Source organism: Lepidochelys olivacea, assembly GCF_965140295.1.
Source record: "Lepidochelys olivacea isolate rLepOli2 genome assembly, chromosome: 19".
Lineage (NCBI taxonomy): Eukaryota > Metazoa > Chordata > Testudines > Cheloniidae > Lepidochelys > Lepidochelys olivacea.
In genome coordinates this window covers 10,643,006-10,661,001 of record NC_140429.1, presented here as the reverse complement: position 1 = coordinate 10,661,001, position 17,996 = coordinate 10,643,006, and the positions used below count along the sequence as shown (strand labels likewise).

General features: G+C 47.8%; 1 protein-coding gene across 3 annotated transcripts in view; it reads right to left on the bottom strand.

Moving 5' to 3' along the window:
• Nucleotides 1-7,002: 7,002 nt before the first annotated feature.
• Nucleotides 7,003-17,996, bottom strand: part of WDTC1 (WD and tetratricopeptide repeats 1) — a 47,086-nt gene continuing 36,092 nt past the window's right edge. For all 3 annotated transcript variants that reach the window (XM_084652245.1, XM_084652244.1, XM_084652246.1), the window contains 4 exons: nucleotides 14,175-14,410; nucleotides 13,169-13,337; nucleotides 12,243-12,435; nucleotides 7,003-10,263 (listed from right to left, as the gene is read on the bottom strand). In XM_084652245.1, coding sequence (XP_084508371.1) covers nucleotides 10,066-10,263; nucleotides 12,243-12,435; nucleotides 13,169-13,337; nucleotides 14,175-14,410 — 796 coding nt within the window. In that variant the 3' untranslated portion in view covers nucleotides 7,003-10,065. The remainder of the gene's footprint in view (nucleotides 10,264-12,242; nucleotides 12,436-13,168; nucleotides 13,338-14,174; nucleotides 14,411-17,996) is intronic.

Here is a 17,996-nt window from a genome sequence, read left to right as displayed (position 1 = left end):
GGAAGAAACAACACATCCCTGGCCCTTCCATTGTGAATCTGAGCCAAGGATCCCCAAGCATTTTATAAATATTAACTAATCAAGCTTCAGACAGACACATTTCTCTGAGGTACGGCAGGGATTGGTACTGTGTTTAGAGTAATAGTTACAAATCCAGAATCAAATTAGAAAAATAACTCCTTTATTAGGAAATTGAATTCAACTACATGAGGAAGCTGAAAAAGAAATTTATTTATTCCAAGTTCCAACCCCACAACATTCTCAGCAGGATACTGAGGGGTAAGTTGCTGTACTAGTTAGAAAATGGGTTAATTACCTTGTCCAAACCACTCTCATTGGCTCACTGTATCCTGAGAGCAGGACATTTTATCCTAGCTCCTACCAAAAGCTGATGCGTTACCTGGATGAGCGTCACATACAGCACATTCCTCTATGTACCCCTATTATACTTCTAGAAGTCCTTGGTTCCTCCTTACACCAAGATCTGTGACTATTTCCCTTCAAGGTTAGAAGATTGCTGTGGCAGGGTGCTGCTATTGCAGCTCACAGGAGCAATGAGTAATGTTTAAAGTGTTGCAGAGTTAGAAGCCAGCTGGTGGAGCTCTGCTAGTAAAAGTCTTGGACTAGTTCCTATGCCTGTATGTCTGGCTTCATTCTGCACAAGGTCTCTTTAAAACACCAAGGGGTTGCAGTGCAATCCAAAGCACTGCATTAATACAAGGGTTGTTTTGGGGATGCAGTTTATTATTAAGAAAGGTTGAGTGTTATTCCCAATAGCTAGCAGAGTATAAATTCATAGACCATGGGGCTCATTCTCAAGTAGGAGATCATGTCCTTCATAGTTGATTTTCCCATTTCAGCTCCATGCCTCTGTTTCTGCTGTGGCCTACACATCTCACTGTTAAACTGAGTTAGTGGGGCCCTTCCTGCCTTAAAGTTAACTGCATTATCTAGAGATTTTTTTTTTGGGAGAGAAGTAGCTGGAAAATATAATGTAGGGGAGGAAGGGGTGTTTATATGTTTTAAATGTATTTCAGGCTGGTGAAAAGTTCCAGTTTGAAAACCTTGGCAACTGAGATCCTCTAGCCACAGAGCACATGCAGTATAAAGACCAGCACTGCAAGCTTCCCCCGTGCTCCATCAGGTTTGATTAAGGGTTGGCCTTGACTAGAATTTAAAGATGTCAGCTAACACATTCTGAGAGTCTAGTATAAACAAGGCACTGTACATTTTGTGCTAATCAGTCCGCAGGGACTGAGGGTTCGACTCAACAAGCTTAGCATGTCAGTCTACATTGCCTTACCTACACTAAAAACTGTTAGAAGATGGTAGTTAGCACATTAGCGAACATCCTACCTTGAATGCTGGACTAAACAATGCCTTAGAACTACTACCCTTAGGTAAGAGAGCTACATTCAGTCTATCCAGCTCATTCACTCCTGGATATCTCTACTAATGTTTCCCATAAGGAAGCCAACCGTCACAAGGGCATTTTTGATGTGGAGACTGATCTAATATGAACTGGGTCAACACCCATCAATCCATTTCCCAGACAACAGAGAAGCCTTCGGATTGTAACACCCTTCTTCCATGCCAGGCTTCAATCTGGTAACCTGGAGGTAAATGTTGAGATATTCCATTACCAAACCTCATGAAGAAAAATCAAAGGGAGAGTGTTCCTGCCCTAATAATTCTCCCCTACCAACAAGCAAGGCCAAGCTTGTTTCATGCAGTTTATATGGTCACATCTAGGACAGACAATAAAACACAAAACCCTTGAGTGTTTGATTAAAAGACTAACTTTTCTGGGTGGTCTAGAACAAAGCAAAGGATGAATAGTCATTGGCTGCAGCACTTAGCAAGAGCGTGAGGGGATGCTGTTAAGATTCGCACATTGTCCTCTGCTCTGGCGCCACTGCCCGCGTGAGCTAGTATGCCCATTTCATATTAGTCAATAGGGTGGTTGTTAGTGTTGATAGAGGCTGCCAGCTGCACAGTACTGAGGCCTAGGCCCTCTCTTCAGGCACAGAATAGGAGCGGCCACAGTGGCATCAACAGGCTAAGCTTCCCTTGCAGTGTCATAGAATCACAGAAATATAGGGCTGAAAGGACCTCAAGAAGTCATCAAATCCAGGCCCCTGTGCTGAGGCCAGGACCAAGACCACCCCTAGCAGGAATTTGTCCAAGCTGCTGAAACCTCCAGTGATGGGGATTCCACAACTCCACTTGGAAGCCTATGCCAGACTTAACTATCTTTAGAGTTAGGAAAAACAATTTCTAATAGCTAACCTAACTCTCCCTTGCCGCACCTTAAGCTCATTACTTCTTGTCCTGCCTTCGGTGGGAATGGGGAACAATGACAGGGCCACTTCTAGCGATAAAGAGTTTCGTCCTCAGACAATCTGGACTTTTTGGCTCCCTGCTGAGCATGCCAACAACCAGGCCTCTCTTGCAGTGGTGTGGATCAAGCTGTCAGAGAAAGTAGGAACCCAATTGTCCTGGGGCAGGATTTGAACTGATAATTCAGAGATACGTTTCATCTCCAGAGTCTCCTTAATTCCGCACCCCCCACCACCACACACACACACACACACACACACACACACACAGGAAATAACCCACACTAGCAGATCACATTTCTTTTTTAGACTCTACAGGAGGGTTCCCCCAGGTAGAAATCCATCCATTTGAAGTGGAGGGAGGGGACAGCTGCAGCGATATCAAGCCTTGTCTAGTGACAATTGGTAGATAGGTCAAGCTTTCATTGTTGCCATTCCTCTCCCACGAATCTGCATAGGATAGGAACAGTCAGCAGGCGGAAGTGGATGCAGTTGGAAAAAGAAGCCGCAAGGAATTCTTCCTTGAATAAAATTAGGATGGGGGAAATAGTTTGAGACACAAAATAGCTGCCAGCATGCTCCATGCATCACCATATGGATGGAACATCAGTCATACACAAGCAGCACTGTGAGAGCAGTACCATATCCAATTACATTTTCCCCCTCCCACCTTTGTTCTTCTGCTGGTGGGTTTATTCCCAGTGACCCTGGTCTCATGTTATTAGGAAATGTTCTGCTGTCTCCTAGGCTAGAATTTACTAGCAGAAGTGATCTTGCCACACTTGATTGCAGGCTCATCGCTCACCAGGGGCTCCAAGACCTTTCAGAGAAGAACACATCAGGCCCATCCATTTTGGGAAGGAAGAGCCCCAGGAGTGCATCAGATTGGATTCATCCAAGCAGGTGGCATTTCTTCATAGATAGGACCCAGGCTGCAAGGAATTCAATTGCATCTCTTGCTTGCTTCCTTTCAAGCAGTGGCTAAGATGTTCATAGTAGAGGCTTGAAAGAAGCAGGCATGCAGCCAGCTCTTGTTCATTAAGCAGCCTTCTCTTGAGCCTTGCCTGTTGTGACAGCTGAAGCATTATAGGAGCTGCCAGAAACAAACCACTCAGCAAAAAAAAGGCAGCGACGTTGACAAATGAAGCAGCAGCCACACAGGGGCAGCTGATGCCGTGGGCCAGAGGCTGGGGAAACGGTTTGGAATGTCAATTAGGCAAAATTGACAGAGGACACTTGAATATACTTCCCTTCCCTGTGAAAAGCTATGGTGGGTGGATTTTTTTTTTTTTTTTTTGGTGGCCTGTGCCTTCTGCAATCTGACAGCCTCTAAACAGGAGCAGAAATGTCAGATTCTTCTTTCTGGCTGTGGTGATATCAAGCAGGGACACACACCAAAAACCAAGGCTGCTCCCTCATCCCATCCTTTAACAATGAGGCTTCTCTGGATCAATGCCATTTCAGAGCCGCACTTTCCCCTCCCTGCCTCTCACTTAAGTTGGTGCTCACCAATCCATGTGGCAGCTTCTAGGTGTAGCAAGTCTGAAAAGAGTTACGTTTCCAGTGGAGCCATGATAGAGGAACAATCCCAGAAAGCCAGATGTGGGATCATTCAACTCTCTCATCCACAGCTACCACTGATTTCAGTAAACACAAACACACTGAAGAGCCCACACAGGGCTCTTCATCCCCGTTCTTGGCTGGCACCGGTGTGGTCCAGAGGCAGCCTCGTTTCATGTGACAGTGAGGACTGTAAGCCAGGCCTGTCCTACTCCTAAGGGGACTAGGGTAGGGACACTACTTTCAGAAGAGAGATTTCCCTCATCAGAAAGCAGCTTGCTTTGTGGTGTGCTTCCAATACTTCTTCCCACCTCCCGTTAGAGATGAGACACAGCTTAGTCCCACTGACCGGGTGTCACTGCAGTACTAAACCACTAGATTGTAATGTAAATCAAGCAATGAGGCACCACCATTTCGCGTGGGGGGGGGAAGGCAGCAGTTTTACCTGCATTCATGGCTGAATTCAGCCCAAGAGCTATTCATCACTATTCCCTTCCAGGGGGCTCCAGGGAGCCTACATTTACCTCTTCAGCATTTAGAGATACACAACCTAACCTCTCCCTGTTCTTAATTGCTTCCAACTAGCTCCTTCCATCTTTACCACCACCTCTCTGCCCACAAATTCAGCTCAAGAGCTGATGCAATTATTAAAACACACTAATAAGGGCATAGTAGATAGAGTGCATCTGCTGGTGTGATCAAGTGCATGAACTGGAACAACTGCAGGCCAGAAGCCTCCTGCCAGAGTTACTTTCACCTCTGAAGACACTCTGCCAGAGGAGGCTTAACAGCAGAGACGAAAGTAAAGCCCGCATACACCTTTGTGATTGATTCAGAAATACACAGGGCATTTCCTGTGCAGTCAGTCAGTGAACACTTGGTTCTCTCCTTATTGCAAACTACCCTTTTATACAGCTGGGGAGAAAGCAGCACTGAACGAGCAGTGCGAGGCTGAAGATAAATGGAACAGATTTTTTTTTGTCTAGTAGCAGGTTGCCAGAGCTCAAGGTTCAAGTTATTTTAATAATCTCACATTGAGTAGAGACTGGTGGTTGACTAACAGCACGGTTCTGGTAGGTTCAACTCTCTGGTCAGCCAGCTGGGAAACCAGACCCTCTCAGAACTTTCTTATGAAGATTAGTATTAAAGAGCTGTCTCTTAACAACCGGTACAAGGTGTGAACAGAAAAAAATGGAAGTCAGGGTGTTGGATAGCTATCTTACAGCAGGACTGAGGTGCCTGTATACCCCAAGCACCGGATGCCGCGAAGGACTGAACACCCACAACGCTGGTAGAAAAGTCCTGGATACCACACCTCACCCAGGAACTGGCCCCAGAAAGCTGTAGATTTGCTCACAAAGTTTAACTTAAGCACTCAGATATTTTCCTGTGGGAGCGTAGTAAGAAAAAGCCTTGTGACAGATTCTTCTTGTCCACAGCAACATCAAAATGGTTTGAATCATTAAACCACACAGGAACATTTATAGCCTGTAAACCAAGACGTACAGAGGAAGCAGCCCTCACATTAGGTGGTGATTCAGAAGTCTGCTGGTGAAGGAAGGCACTCTCCAACCCTTGAGACTATCTACATGCTGCATTCCTAGGACTTTTCCCCCAGGAAAGTAAGCAGGACAGGATCGCTACCGTAGTAGTAAGGAGGAGGAGAAGTGGCTTTCCTGTATAATCCAGTTGCTGGGTAAGCGGTGGAAGGCAGCAGGGAAGTTTTCATCCATAACAAACAGGATTGCTGCTGCCACTTGGAATGCAACGGAGCTGTCACGGCTTTGTCAAAGCAGAGGTGGATATTACAAGGACGATGACATTTCAGATGGCTCACAACATAAGCACGGGGATTCAGCATGAAACTAGTGGGCCCTTAAGGTGTCAAGAGATTGCTGGCAAGGCCTCTGCTTAGGGCAGTTGACAATGCTCAGCTGGCATTGTCATTCCCAGCCACACTGCACAGAGGGGGTGGCTGCAAAGCAGTGCTGAGAGCAGCAGGTTTAACTTGGTGAGCTCCCCTGAGTTTTAATGGACTCCACTGGGTCCGCTGGAACATGCTGTTTCTCCCTTTTGGTAACAGCCAACTCCATTATTTAGGGCCCGTGCTTCCACAGCACAGCCGAGGGGGTAGGAGAATAGGTTGCACACAGTCCGAGGGAAACATTGCAATGTTCTCTGGAGAGGGCACAGCTCTGGCTCTGTACCCAGGATTAATGCACTAGGTACAAATATTTCTCAAGGTGGCCAGTGTGCTTTTACAGGGTGTTTCCCTCGCCAGAAAGCAAAGCCAGCTCAGTTGCAGTGGAAGGAGTCAGGCAGGCGACCCTTAACACCTGGATCAGTTGTGCTGTGCAGTGCTTATTCCTTCAGACACAGGTGACCATTTAAGAAGAGTTCCATGCCTAAGAGGGGCTATTTTACCAATAGGAAGAGTTCCATTTCCTCCCCAGCTGGAAGTAACAGCTCAGTTCCTCCACAATCTTCTTTCCATGGCCCCACAGGAGGGCCTTCCCCCACATCCTTGAATTAGGCACAGGCCCCAGTGGCCATGGAGCATGTGAGCTCCCCTTTACATGTCTCTTTAGAAGAGATCTGTAGGGAAACTAAACTAAACTAATCCCACATCCTTACACAAGGCAATCACACCGGCGGGCTAGTTTGTCTCCTCCACTAAATGCCCTGGGCAGCCAATCTAGTCCAAACCCCAGCCAGGATATTTTTGACGGAACTTCTGGAGATAAGTGTAGGCAGGATGCTTCTGTTCCCAAGGTCAGACGCATCCCCCACATTGCATGAGAACAGCTGCTGCTCCCCCTGCCACTGGGTCAGTCAAAGTCAGTACTCCATCCGTGGAGGACTACTGAAAATAGTCACTACCAGCAGGTCATCCTATAAAAAGCTTCTTTTATAGACACCCCCCCCCACACACACACTGCACTGAGTTGCAGAAGCCTGTGCACCCTATTAAGTGTATTTAATAGTCATCCCTCCAGTCATCTGATTCTTTCCCCCTCCCAGCCAAGCACGGTCAATGGTGGGGGGGAGGGGGGGGAAAAATAGGGGCAGCACAATCCCCTGAACAAATGACACAAAAGAGAACTAGAACAAAGAACTGTTTAATTGCTTAACCCTTTCTCTTCCAGGGACCAGAGAAACAAATATTCTGCTCCTGCTAATGAGGACAGTAAGGCTTGTGTGTTATCTCTACAACTGCAGGGGTAGAGGCTGGGAGACTGTCCTCTAAATATTTAAAAAGCTATGAGCAGTTGTCTTTGCAACATCCAAAGGAATCTTAGAGGCTCTAAGGAGATTCCCACTGCTAAAATACAAAAATAAAGGAGTAATCTCTGTCTATCCTCGGTTAGAAAGAGTTAACCAAAAAAGGGAGGGGCTTCTTTTCAAGGAGAAGGGTAGAAGAAAACAGCAGAGGTAAATAAAGCAACATCTCTTCCCCAGTAGGTTTTTCCTTCACCAATAAATATGGAATTTCCCATTAACAAGCAGTAAAGCAGACAGAATCTGTCCAAAATGAGGGGCTGGGGCCAGAGGGACTCCTCCCTCCAGCTCCACTATTATTTCCTTCTTTTTAATCCAAAAAGCAGCCATAAAAAAAAAAGCAGCTATCCACTGCAGAGACAGGAAATCTTGTAGCTTTCACACTGCAGCTGGCAGGTAGGAGAGCTACACTGGCACTCAGAAAAACAGCTGCCATGGCATAAGCTCAGTGGAAAGAGAAACCCCAGGAGAGCTTGTGGTTCTGTTCTTTTCAGAATCTCTAGTCTCAGTAGATTTGAGAATTAAAAAGGTATTCCAGCAAAAGCTTGCAAAGGAGAGGGAGGAGAAAGAAAGGCGTGTCTATTGGAAAATCTTAGCCAAAAAAACCCAAGCCAGTTTTAAAAAAAAAAACAAACAACAAAAAAAAACCCCACAACCCCAAACAAGTGAGTCATTTTCTGCTGCCACTGGACTTTAAACACTGAGCACCTGGAAATTTTGGCACACTGGTGCGGGGAGTAGCCTGTACACAACTAAATGGGCACAACTGTGTGAAGAGTCGCATGTACCATATTGGTGGTATGTTAAAAGGTTAACCAGGCAAGAATGGGAACGGCATAAGCACCCTCCCCCACCAAGAGATGGCCTGTCCCAGGAAAGTCTTGTCTGGATGGAAGAAGATCTGAGGTTACGTTTGCTTGGACTATGAAAACCCATCTGTCCTAGTCTCCTGAGGCTCTGAAGAGCACAGGAGCACTCAGTCTTCCCAGGGTGCATCTCTAAGTGACCCAGAGCACATCAGGGCTGAGCCTCACCTGTGTAAGCTGGAGCAAACATTGGCTGCCTTTGTGTCTTAAAGGCAGAGGTGCAGCAGGCAGAGACCACATGGTCCCAGCTAGCTCCCCCTGGACTACAGCAGGTGGAAGGTTGAGCATTGATTTCTAGGGGTCTGCTGAATACTGCAGTGTAGATACTGTACTACAAAGGGATTAGGCCCTGGGACACACCACAGACCTCTTTAGATCATACTTGGCTCACCCTTGCTGTACAGAAAAGCAGGTCGAGTGCGCTGCGGTGGTGGGAGGGAAGACAGTCACATTGATCAGCCAACTCCCAGCCAATCCTCCCTTCAATGCATGGCAGCACACAGCTGCTAGAGAAGGAAGGATGGGCCACTCACCCTTCCACAACAGGTACAGGAAGACCAGGGACTCTGCCATGTGGGGAAACAGCTCTAAGGCAGCATGCCCAGACACACAACCCCCACACTCCTGGGACCAATGTTAGCATATTTATATCCTCAGCAGCAAAAGGTAAAGAGTGCAAGAAAGTAGTAAGATCTCCGGGGGCTCTTTGGTTTTAGTTGATAGTCATAAAAAACACAGTTCTGCTTAGGCTGTAGCACAGTTGTGTAAGATCAATTGTACATTTACTGTTTGGCAAGTGCAAGAAGGGACACAGGGCTGCAAATTACCTGGGAAACAAAAGAGTGGAAATACAGTGCTATGTTCTAAAGATATGAAGCACCAGTCCTGGCTTTGTGGGCAGTTAGCAAGGGAAAAGTAGGGAAAGCAAGGACTGCTCCTGAGAGGATCACTAACCCACAGTACCTCCTCTACTTGTTGCACAGGTAGGAGGTCACCATGGTGAGGAGGCAGGGAGACATCGTCTCAGCTGAGGCCAGGAGTAGAGATTGAGTAGTTGACTGCACTAAAATTTCACCTTCTAGAAGCTCAAACTCCAGATGCAATAGTGCATGGCAGTAGTATTCCCAACACCAGGGCATGAGTGCTAGGAAAGGAGAAGGTAAATGGATCTAAAAAGTATTTTGGGTGAAGGAGATGGAAGCTTTGGAAGAGTGCTATTAGCCACTTTCCTTGGTAGCTCTGCCCACATTAGTTACCCAAGCCTCATACCCCAGGCCAAGTCTCCTCCCATTACTGCATCTTTACTCTACAGGTTCACAAGCCACACAGAGGAAAATAATGGATATTAAAGCTGGGAAGGCAGTTTGCCCCCTCCAATTGCATGTACTCAATGTCTCCATTTACTCATCAACTAAGGCAGATGCCCAGAGACAAGGATTGGCCATCACCCATTTTTAAACACAAACACAGGCCCCTTCAAGGACCATACGGTGAGAGATGGAGACCAGATGAATGCTAGCGAGCTGTTCAGTGGGCCAAAGAGATTTTCCATTATGACCAGTAGCCCCAGACCAGGGACCCAGGGCCGGCAGCAGAGCAGCTAAGTCAAGCTTCAGAGACCAAGATCACTGCAGTAAAGTTATTCCATAATCCCTGCCCTAGATTTACATTTTATTTGGGACGTTAAGAATCCTCTGCAAATGCATGAATGTAGCCAATGCCCCTTCTTCCAGCTGGAGAAGGTCACCAATTTATACTGCTCACAGACAACTCAAAATCCCTGCAGGGACTAAATTCCACTAAAGGCAAATCCCAGACTGCATTGCCATGCTGCTCAGTAGTGTGACGAGGAGGAGGGGGAGAGATGGTGGCGGTGGTCTAATGAGAAGGCCGCTCCTGCCCCTGCCAGCTTGTCCTACTCTGTGCATAGTGTGAAACAGTGCAGTCGGAGAAAGTTTAGAACCAAGGAAACCAGGTTCCCCTTCAACAAAACAATTACAGGAAGGACAAGCAGTTCTGCTTTAGCTGGGCCGGCACTGGACTTGCCCCTCTGAGCTGTCTTCATCATCCGAGCCTCCAGCCCCCCCACTGGTCAGTCCTGTGATACGGTAGCCCATGTTCAGCAACATCACCTCCAGGGGGTCTGCGTTCATTCGTCTCTGGTTAGCTTGGGAAGCACCTTCCATGTCTTCCACCACACGCCCATTGAGAGTTTCACTCTGCAAACAAGAAAAGAGACCACTTTGGGAGGGCACTCACATGAGGGGACACCAGAACTGTGTAATTTTTTGCACACCGGAGAGGGATGTATCATCTCTCCCGCTCCCTTCTGGAGCCTTAAGCTCACGTCTTCTGGACTGAAAATTGGGTGAAAGTCAGGTCATAGGACACCAGACTAGTGGGCTGGTCCACTCCCTAATGGCTGTATGTTCATGTTACAAGCCCAACAGCATGATGCTACTAGGCATCCTCTAATCCAGTGGTCTCTAAACTTTTTGGCTCGCACACCCCCAGGATGAAGGGCGAAAGATCTGCCGCAGACGCGCTGCCGACAGAAGACCAGCCGCAGGCGGGGAACACCAGCCGTGGACGTGCAGAGCTGCCGCCGAAGGAAAAAAAATGGCAGAGTGCTGTCCAGCAGCACCCCTGCTGCCATGCACCATCCAATTTGGAGACCACTGCTCTAATCTGTAGGCCTGTGCTGGGGAAAGATTGTATTAAACTAGGATTTAAGCAGGGGTTGGATACAGTGGCTTAATGACCAAGCTGCTGGCCATCCTTAAAAGAATTCTTTGCCCAGCTGCCTGCACTTAGTCCCGCTGCACTGCCTGCTGGCTCTCCAACTGGGCTGCTAGCTGGGGCATCTGAGACTGGGGGAGGGATAGCTCAGTGGTTTGAGCATTGGCCTGCTAAACCCAAGGTTGTGAGTTCAATCCTTGAGGGGGCCATTTAGGGATCTGGGGCAAAAATCGGGGATTGGTCCTGCTGTGAGCAGCAGCTGGACTAGCTGACCTCCTGAAGTCCCTGCCAACCCTGAGGTTCTAGGACTCTCTGTTCAGGCAAGATGCACTGGATGGCACACAGAGTCGCAGTGGGTTTTTTATTTGGGAAGGGGCGGGAAAGAGGAGAAAAGCAAAGGCTGAGGTGCCCATTGTGACAAGTTCCCTAAGTTCCCTCTAAGCTGCGCGGCCACGCAGTCGCCTATTAAGCACTGTGCAGCCACTAAGGCTGCAGCCGGGGCGAGGTGCCCCTCCCCCAGCCCCAACCCAGTCGGGCCCTACCGCAGCCAGGGGAGTGGCGCCCCTTCCCCAATCCCAACCCAGCTCCAGCCCTGCCGCAGCCAGGGGAGAGATTCTCCTCCCACATGCCAAACCCCTCGATCACACCCCTGCCACATGAATTTTATGTGCACCAATATGGAGGTGATGTGTCACATCACCTCCATATTGATGCACATAACATTCATTCCGCACGTGGGTTGGAAAAAGTAGAGGGAACACTGCAAGTGTCCCCTCCCCTCCTGGGCAATCCCCTGACATCATCCTTCCTTTGGAAGCATTAAGAAAGGAGGCTTGGTTTTTAAAAAAGCCATCTCACGAGTGCTGAAAAAGCAAGGCTTATTCCAGGTCAGGAGAGGTGCACTGGTGAAAAGGAGGCAGGAAACATTGGCGAGCAGAGCCTGTATTATGCTATGCTTGGTTCTAGTTAGACCTTAGCCCCACTTATGATCAAAGGCATCTTCCCTTTTCCAAGCCTCCCTCCAATACCAGGCCTTCCCCAGCCTCTTGCATAATCAGCCATCCCTGGCCTGGCTCAGAAGAGGTTGTCCACAGCCTAACCTGGAGCTCACAGGATGACATTTGAAAACAAGTGTTTTGGCAAGAAGTTGAAAGTGTGTTCTACCTGGGCATCTTTTTACTACTCTGCTACACACAGATTTACTCTCAGAGTAATACTGACAGCTGCCAGGGTCATCCATCCTTCTGCAAATTGCAACAGTGAGGCAAAAACAGAGTGAGCCAATGGCAAAGCCAGGAACAAAACTCAGAAGTCTCACTCTGAATCCATCCAACTATCCCAGTACCCCGTAATCAGTCTTCATCTTCTGCTTGCATCAGGACAATGGCTTCTGGCCTGGAGTCCTAAAGTCCATCATCCAGGACCCACCTCTTTATAGATGCTCTGCTACTTCTCTTACCTCTGGCCTGGGATTCCAGAGCCGTACAACTGGGTCAATGCCGCTGGTGGCCAGGAAGCAGTAACTCGGGTGGGGCTGGAGACAGTTCACAATAGACTCATCCCCCTGTAGCACCCGCACCAGGTTGGTAGTTTCTTTCTCCCAGATGAAGAAAGACCCGTCGTCTGAGCCGCTGACTATGTACTGTGCATTGCTAGGAAGGGAAGAACAAAGGGCTCTGCTGAGATCACAGGGTTGTTAGAGAAGCCAGCAGTCATGCTTTGAAGGAGAGGGTGGAGGAGGGCTCTGTTCTCTATTACACTGCACACTCAGAGGAGATGGCTATTCTCATAGGTTTGAGGGATGAAGGTGGGAGCAAGTAAGTCCATTAGGCTGAGAGGTAGGGAAGCCACTGCCTGGTTAGCCTTATTCTCATCAACACACAAAACTAGCTCAGAGAATCAGCTAGTGACAAAACTCAGATCCAGCACTAGGTTTCACCATGCACTTAAAGGCTCATCAGCATCTTTCCCAGCACTGTACCGAGCAGGGAAATCTCACAAAACCAGACGGACCTCCAGATTCAGACAGCGCTGTCCCAGCGCCCCAAGGAAAGGGACATTTCTAGATAGTGACAAAAGGTAGTCTTGTGTGTCATTTCCCTCCATTCTCAGAGCCCACATGGTTAGGCACTAAGTGCTGGAGTACTGAAAGTTGTGATGAACAGTCATCTCTATGCTGACCTACCATTTAACCAGTGATCCATGGAAGAGTGCCACTTCTGCTGTTCCTGCAGTGGTCAAAAAACCCCGCAGACTAGAAGCAACAAGATCTTCTCATTGCCACCCATGCTAGGGCTGCACATCATGACATATCCACTGGACAGCAGCACTCTGCTGTTCCGTGCAACTGAAATGCTGCACCTTTACCATGCAAGGTCAATGTACCTGCCAAAGAAGTTGGCCTCCTTGATGTCTGTGGTGGTGTTACAGTGGCCACAGTACCGGAATTTGTAGTCATAGCTGCGTTCCCTCAGCACCATCTCATCATCTGAGATGGAGTCTTTGCGCCCAGTTGCTCGCAGCCGAATTGGCCCGCCCCCTTTCTTGTCTTCAGCTGGAAGGATAAAGAGTACAGAGATATTTTCCTCCTCACACATCACATGCTGGAGCAGAGAATTCTCCAGCAAGTTTAGTTGAGAGGTACTCAGCTGCCAGGTCTAGTTGAGAGCGAAGGCCAGTTTATCCAGAGGACAGGTACTTAGAGTACACACTTCCTTCTCACTGTCCCACCTCTGTACCTCAACCCTCTTCTTGCAATACCAATCCTAGAACCCATGTGCAGCTTAAGACCAAAAGTGATTATGACTCTTCAGCGCAAGTTCAGTCCAATTGGAGGGCAGATGTCCATCTCATAACTACCCCCCTTGGTAGTGGTAACCTCCAAAAACCAAGGATCAAATAAACCATTGGGGGAGGTTTTCCCTTGAGGTGCCTTCTGGCCAAGAGGTGAAGGATACTGGCAGGAAGCTTGCATTGAAACTGCCCATACTGTACCTGTTCTGTGGCACAAGGACCTTCCTCCAGAGCTGTGAATCCAACACTTTATATAAGCATCAATTCATTGTTTGGGACCCTCCCCCTGCAACCTGTAGTCTCAGGAGCACAAGCTTCAGGAACCTCCCTTTTAAAAGGAAAGGGATAATTTTCAGCAAGAAGGGACAGACCATAAAATACTACGAAACTCAGAACTCTCCGTAAATAACCAACAGATGCAAATCACAAGATAGCTGGTGCAGTTATGGAGACAGCTTTCAGCCAGGAGATCAAATAAATCTATGGACCAATTGCATCTCAATGAGCCTCACTTTATAGAAGGGTTGTAATTTAGGGAAAGACTTCCATCCTAGGTTATACTGGAATCCAACCCAAAGGGCTGAGTGTTGGCACCCACCATTATCACTTTTAGAGAAGAGGGCTGCATTGATGTCTCGGTCCAGTGCATCACAAGCGCTGCTATGCGCCTGTTCTGGGAACTTCCCTTTGAAATCATCCAGACACTCCAGCGCTTCTGCCACATATTTCAGTTCAAAGAGACAGCGGGCCAGGCGGAAGTGGGCTTTCAGGTGGCCTGGGTTCAGGGAGATGGCCTTCAAGCAGTCTCTTAAAGCATCATAGTGATCCCCATCCCTGCAGAGAGAAGAACAGACCCTGAAGGGACCTAAATATCCACTACCCTCTTCCAGGGTTTGTACAACACGAGAACTTGTCATCTACTTCTCAGCTCTCCCTGTACCCGTGGGCTTCCCATTTGCTCAAGTATCTCCAATAGCACTTCCTTTCTCACAAGAGCTCTCACTTCGCCTCCCAGCTGCTCCTTGTGAGCTCAGCTGACAGAAATGTGTCTCCACACAGAAGAGAGACCACCTCCTGTTTGAGGACCAGGTCTCTGCCTCCCACCCTAATGTGCAGCACAACAGTTTCCTGTGCTACTATTTTAAGTCCTACAGATCAAGTCTCATTGCTGAAAGCTAGTCAGTGGTGGGCATCCCCCATCCCCAAAGGGGTAAGTCCCCAGGCCAAGCCTGCAGAAGAGAGCTCTAGGGCACAGATACCTTTCCACGAGCAGAGCAGCTCAAGTGTTCCCTCTTGTGGGGAAACAGCGTAGCAGCACATTTCCCTTTCCAATGGCCAAGTTAGATGCTCAGCAGGGGGATATAAAACCATCAGGATTTTACATTCCTGATGGACATGTGTCTCCAAAGTGGCATTCTCCTCCCGCAATTCATGTTCATCCTGAGGTGTTTTGTTCTGTTTTTTTAAAAAGGTCTTCTGTAACCCCGATTGGTACCTATTGATCCAAATCATAACATCCAACTGGTTACGTTTAAAAATATTTAGGCTAAAGAATGCTGAATTGCCCTGTACCCCAAGGCTATCGGAGAAAGTGGAGGACAATGCCAACCTGTCTCAGCATGCATCCCAGAAGCAGACACCTGACAAACCTTTCACTCTGGTATTTAGTTATATTAGATGTGGGCTGAAGGAGGGGATGGAAGCCAGGGTTTTGATCGGGCTGGCAGGCAGCAGCATTAGCTACTCTCCCAAGCTGCCCTCCTGTGCCAGTCTCAGAATTTTTAAAGATAAAGTCTAAGGCTTTTCTTCACGTACCACGCTACAGCGGTACAGCTGCAGCACTTTACTGGAGATGCTCTTAAGCCAACGGGAGAGCTTCTCCTGTTGGCCGTTCATCCACCTCCCCGAGAGGCCGTAGATATGCCAGTGGGAGAGGCTCTCCTGTGGGCAGACAGACAGTTTATCTACGCAGCGGTAGACGTAATTATGTAGCTCAGGGATATGGATTTTTCACACCCCTGAGGAATATAGTTACACAGATCTAGGTCTGTATTGTAGACCTGGCCTTAGGCTTTGTCTACACTGGCACTTACATCACTCAGGGGTTCGACCCCCTCCCCCGCCTCACACACTCACACTGTTTGGGTTGCAACAGATAATCTCAAATCTGAGCAGAGCAAACTGATCTGCCAGAGCCTGGAACAATCTCTCAGAAGCGTGAACTGCCCCATATATCTCAGTGACGTGGTAACTCAGGTGCCCCATTTGATATTTGAGAACATGAACGTTGCTAGCTCTTTCACTGCTCATGAAAGTACATAAGAAAAGGGGAACTCCGAAGCCAGCTCTACACTACAGACCTATAATTGGTATAACTGCATCACTCAGGGCTGTGAAAAATCCAACCAACCCCTCCATGTAGACAGCACCATGATATGGCCACCACCTCTCTAGGAGGTGGATAAACAATGCCGAAGGGAGCAGCTACACTTAAGCACTACAGCAGCACAGATGCACCAATGCAGTGTTTTAAGTATAAAACTGCCCTGAGCAATTCCTCATTTTGGAGCCATGGGGGAAGATCACCATTTGTTTTTCCCTCCACTATCAGTGAGTCAAGCAGGCCATCTGGGCCCCAATGAATGGAGCCACGCCCAATGAGCCCAGCGAGCACATGCAGGGTTTTGAACATCTGCACAGTCTACAAGCAATGCCTTGTTTTAGAGGACTCATGTGGGTGGAACTTGGAAGAGCATGGTTATCTCCCCCTCCCGCATCAACTTGACCCCTGAAGGAAGATACGTGTGTGATGAGGCCACCAGGCTTTAAGAGACGATCCCAACCCTAGAAATGTCTTGTGGGCAGTGCTATGCTGTTACAGCAGGGATGGCAAAAGAGTCCTAGTCAGCCCGGAAGTCCAAATCTAGTGAGTCACAAGAAGATTGTGTGAGGTAAAGCAGACTTCTCCACAGAATGGAATTTGAAAGCAGGTCATCAGCCCAGAGGCTTTTTATTTATGGAAATATATTTGCAGACCAACAGTTCAGACAGCTGTATCATCACCTGCACCTTCTAGTGCAAAGAAAAATCAAAGCACTTTGCAAACAATGGGTTCATTTCAGACTTAGTGTAAACAATGAAGTTGCACCTGCCTGAATTTAGCGCAGTAAGTGTCAACTCGTGAGGTAGGTGAATACTGGCCCTACATTACAGCTGGAAGAGTGTGACAGTGAGAGGTTAAATGGTTTCTCTGTGAAATTAGTGGCAGAACCAGCATGAACACACACAGTACTTAACACTTTTATACACCTTCAGAAGCACCATACCATCAATCCAGCAGTGTGGATGCAGGCTCCCCTGCTCAAATCATGGCTTTAAAAAACAAGTTTTCTATTATGCAGCTGATATCCAAGAAGAGACTTGACCACAGGCAAAGCTTTAAGTGAAACGGAGACAGAATGTGGCTCTCTCGGTATTTTAAAAAGAGTTAGTTTGGCGGTTTGCTACTTTGACACACCCAAAAAGACTTCAGTCTCCACTGTCAAACTGGAAACAGCCAGACAGATTGGATATCAAGAATTTGCTATTCTAAAGCAGCAGCTTCCTTCTCCCAGAGTTACAAGATTTGACATCATGTGAGCTCAAAAGCTTTAGATATAAAGTGGTTTAACTGCAGCCAGTGAAGATTGCTTAGGAAACTTCGCCTGTAAGTGCAAACTTGGGCATTTGCAGATTTTAAGTGACAGAACATTTATGTTTGAAAACCAGCTACAGACCACGAGCAGTAGCTTTAGGGACGAGTGGGGGATAGGCTAAGACTTCCCAATCCAGAGTCTTCCTCTTTCTATACCTGCCCATTATTCATTGAGAGGGAGGCCAAAGGGAGGCCCATAGAGTTCTATAGCTTGGCCTGCAGCTGTCCCCATCTTGAGTATGGAGGACATAGCCCAGGAGGATAATGTGTCCCAACATGGGCTGAGGAGCCAGGATACAATGCACTGTCTCATGTGAGACCCCAGCCTCTATTTGAGGGATGCTGGTAGCTGCCTTTGGCAGGAGAAAAGGAGCCAGTCACCACATCCTTTATGCTCCTGGCAAGTTACTAATATATCCCTCAGTTAAATCCCAAAGATTACTCTGGCACTCTGTACCGCAATGTAGCGCCTGGGAACCCCCATATTCACAGTCATAGGATTAGGATAGGTTTTGTACAATGCATGCCTTGTGAGGTATTTTAAAAGTCTTGATCTGCTGAACCTTAATATCCTGTTGGACCGTGTGTACTATCAGCGTATGTGAAGTTATCAAGTATTGCTGTACATGCTACTGAAACGTGTGAGATTGGGAGATGCCCACAGCCGGCTTTTCTGTTGCAAGAAACGAGGGCCAGACAGGCATTGATGGCCCATCAAAGAATCCA